This window comes from Nicotiana tabacum, chromosome 5 (assembly GCF_000715075.1).
Source record: "Nicotiana tabacum cultivar K326 chromosome 5, ASM71507v2, whole genome shotgun sequence".
NCBI lineage: Eukaryota > Viridiplantae > Streptophyta > Magnoliopsida > Solanales > Solanaceae > Nicotiana > Nicotiana tabacum.
In genome coordinates, this window is record NC_134084.1 from 161520980 (window position 1) to 161522674 (window position 1695).

At 39.6% G+C, this 1695-nt stretch overlaps 1 protein-coding gene across 1 annotated transcript; it reads right to left on the reverse strand.

Moving 5' to 3' along the window:
- Positions 1-308: 308 nt before the first annotated feature.
- On the reverse strand, positions 309-1071 carry LOC107763263 (pathogenesis-related protein 1C). The gene is given in 1 exon segment (NM_001425754.1): positions 309-1071. A coding segment is annotated over 1 exon segment (507 nt). The 5' UTR covers positions 1048-1071; the 3' UTR covers positions 309-540.
- Positions 1072-1695: the final 624 nt, after the last annotated feature.

Below are 1695 nucleotides of genomic sequence, written 5' to 3' on the forward strand. Positions count from 1 at the left end.
GTTTTCATGTTTTTGGCCCTCTAGTATATTATATGAACTGTGTAAGCTAGTTCCTTTTGTTTGAAAATGCATGTCGCTATAAGATCTTGGAAGGGAAGTTTTGGAATAATGGTAAAGTTGTCTTCGTGTGACTTATAGGTCACGGGTTCGAGCCGTGGAATCAACCACGCTGATGCTTACATCTGAGTAGGCTGCGGGTGCGGCCTTCTCCAGATTTTGTATAAACACGGAATGCTTCGTGCACTGGATTGCCTTTTTATAAGATCTTGCACATAATTCGCAAGTAGCTAGATCATCAACCCATAAATCGTAAAAGTACTAAAGATTTCATAATAATATCATATCATACATCAAGCGGAATTCATATTTTTTCCCCATAATCAAGAGCACTAGGTCTTATTATATATCCACTTCAGAGAATTACAAATATAGTACTATATACTTAACTATAAGTTGCTTTTTAGAGCAATTATTTAAGTTCTTGATATCAAGCAGAACAATCCATACATATTAACGTGAAATGGACGTAGGTCGTTTCAATTAGTATGGACTTTCGCCTCTATAATTACCTGGAGGATCATAGTTGCAAGAGACAACATATCCTCCATTGTTACACTGAACCCTAGCACATCCAACACGAACCGAGTTACGCCAAACCACCTGAGTATAGTGTCCACACACCTGTCCTTGGGCACAAGTGTTTGAGTCGTGGGCATAATACTGTTTCTCATTGACCCACATCTCGACGGCCTTAGCGGCCGTCAAGAAATCGCCACTTCCCCAAGCTAGGTTTTCGCCGTATTGACCATGAGAATGTACGAGGTTACAATCTGCAGCCAATTGGGAAGCATAATTTTGTGCATAGGCTGCTACCTGGTCGTCCCAGGTCAAAGGTTCTACACCTACATCTGCACGAGCTGTGTTATGGGCATCCAAATAGTCTTGTTGAGAGTTTTGAGCATGACAAGAGTGGGATATTATTAGGAATAAGAGAAGCGTAGAGACAAGAAAAAATGAAGACATTTGTGAAAAGAGAACAAATTCCATGACTATAGGAGAAATGTTGTACTTTGAATGGAAAAACTAGATTTACTACCAAGGGTATTTATAGGAGAAATCTTGAAGATTTCACGGCGATTATTCATGTACTTGCTTAATTTTTTGACATGGTAATATCAATGTAATATATCCTGTTATAGATAGTTATTTATCCTGTTTCCCAGGTTACCATAACAATAACAACAACAACTACCCACTAAAGTCTCACTAAGTGGGGTTTGGAGAGGGTACTGTGTATGCAGACCTTACCCCTACCCTGATAGGGCAGAAAGTCTGTTTCCGATAGACCTTCGGCTCAGGTTACCATATTAAACTTATATAAGCAGTTACCAATATTTTACCTGGCACCGGAGGTCTCGTTCATCCTTAACCAAAGGTCTCGGGTTCAAGTCCATGGGTATGGAGTCGCCTTCGTCAGGGAGCGCTTTATGCCCCAATGTGGGACTTCTCCGGACGAATCCGAATTTAGTTGGGCCCCAATATAAGTACCCGTGTATACCGTACACAGGGTGGGAAACGAAGAAAAAATATTTTACCTGATGCTGCAAAATTATTTTAAAAAATTGTCAATGCATGAAGTTAAACACTTTTTTGATCTAGCAGTTGTGCTTTTTTTAAATAAAATATTGGTTATGG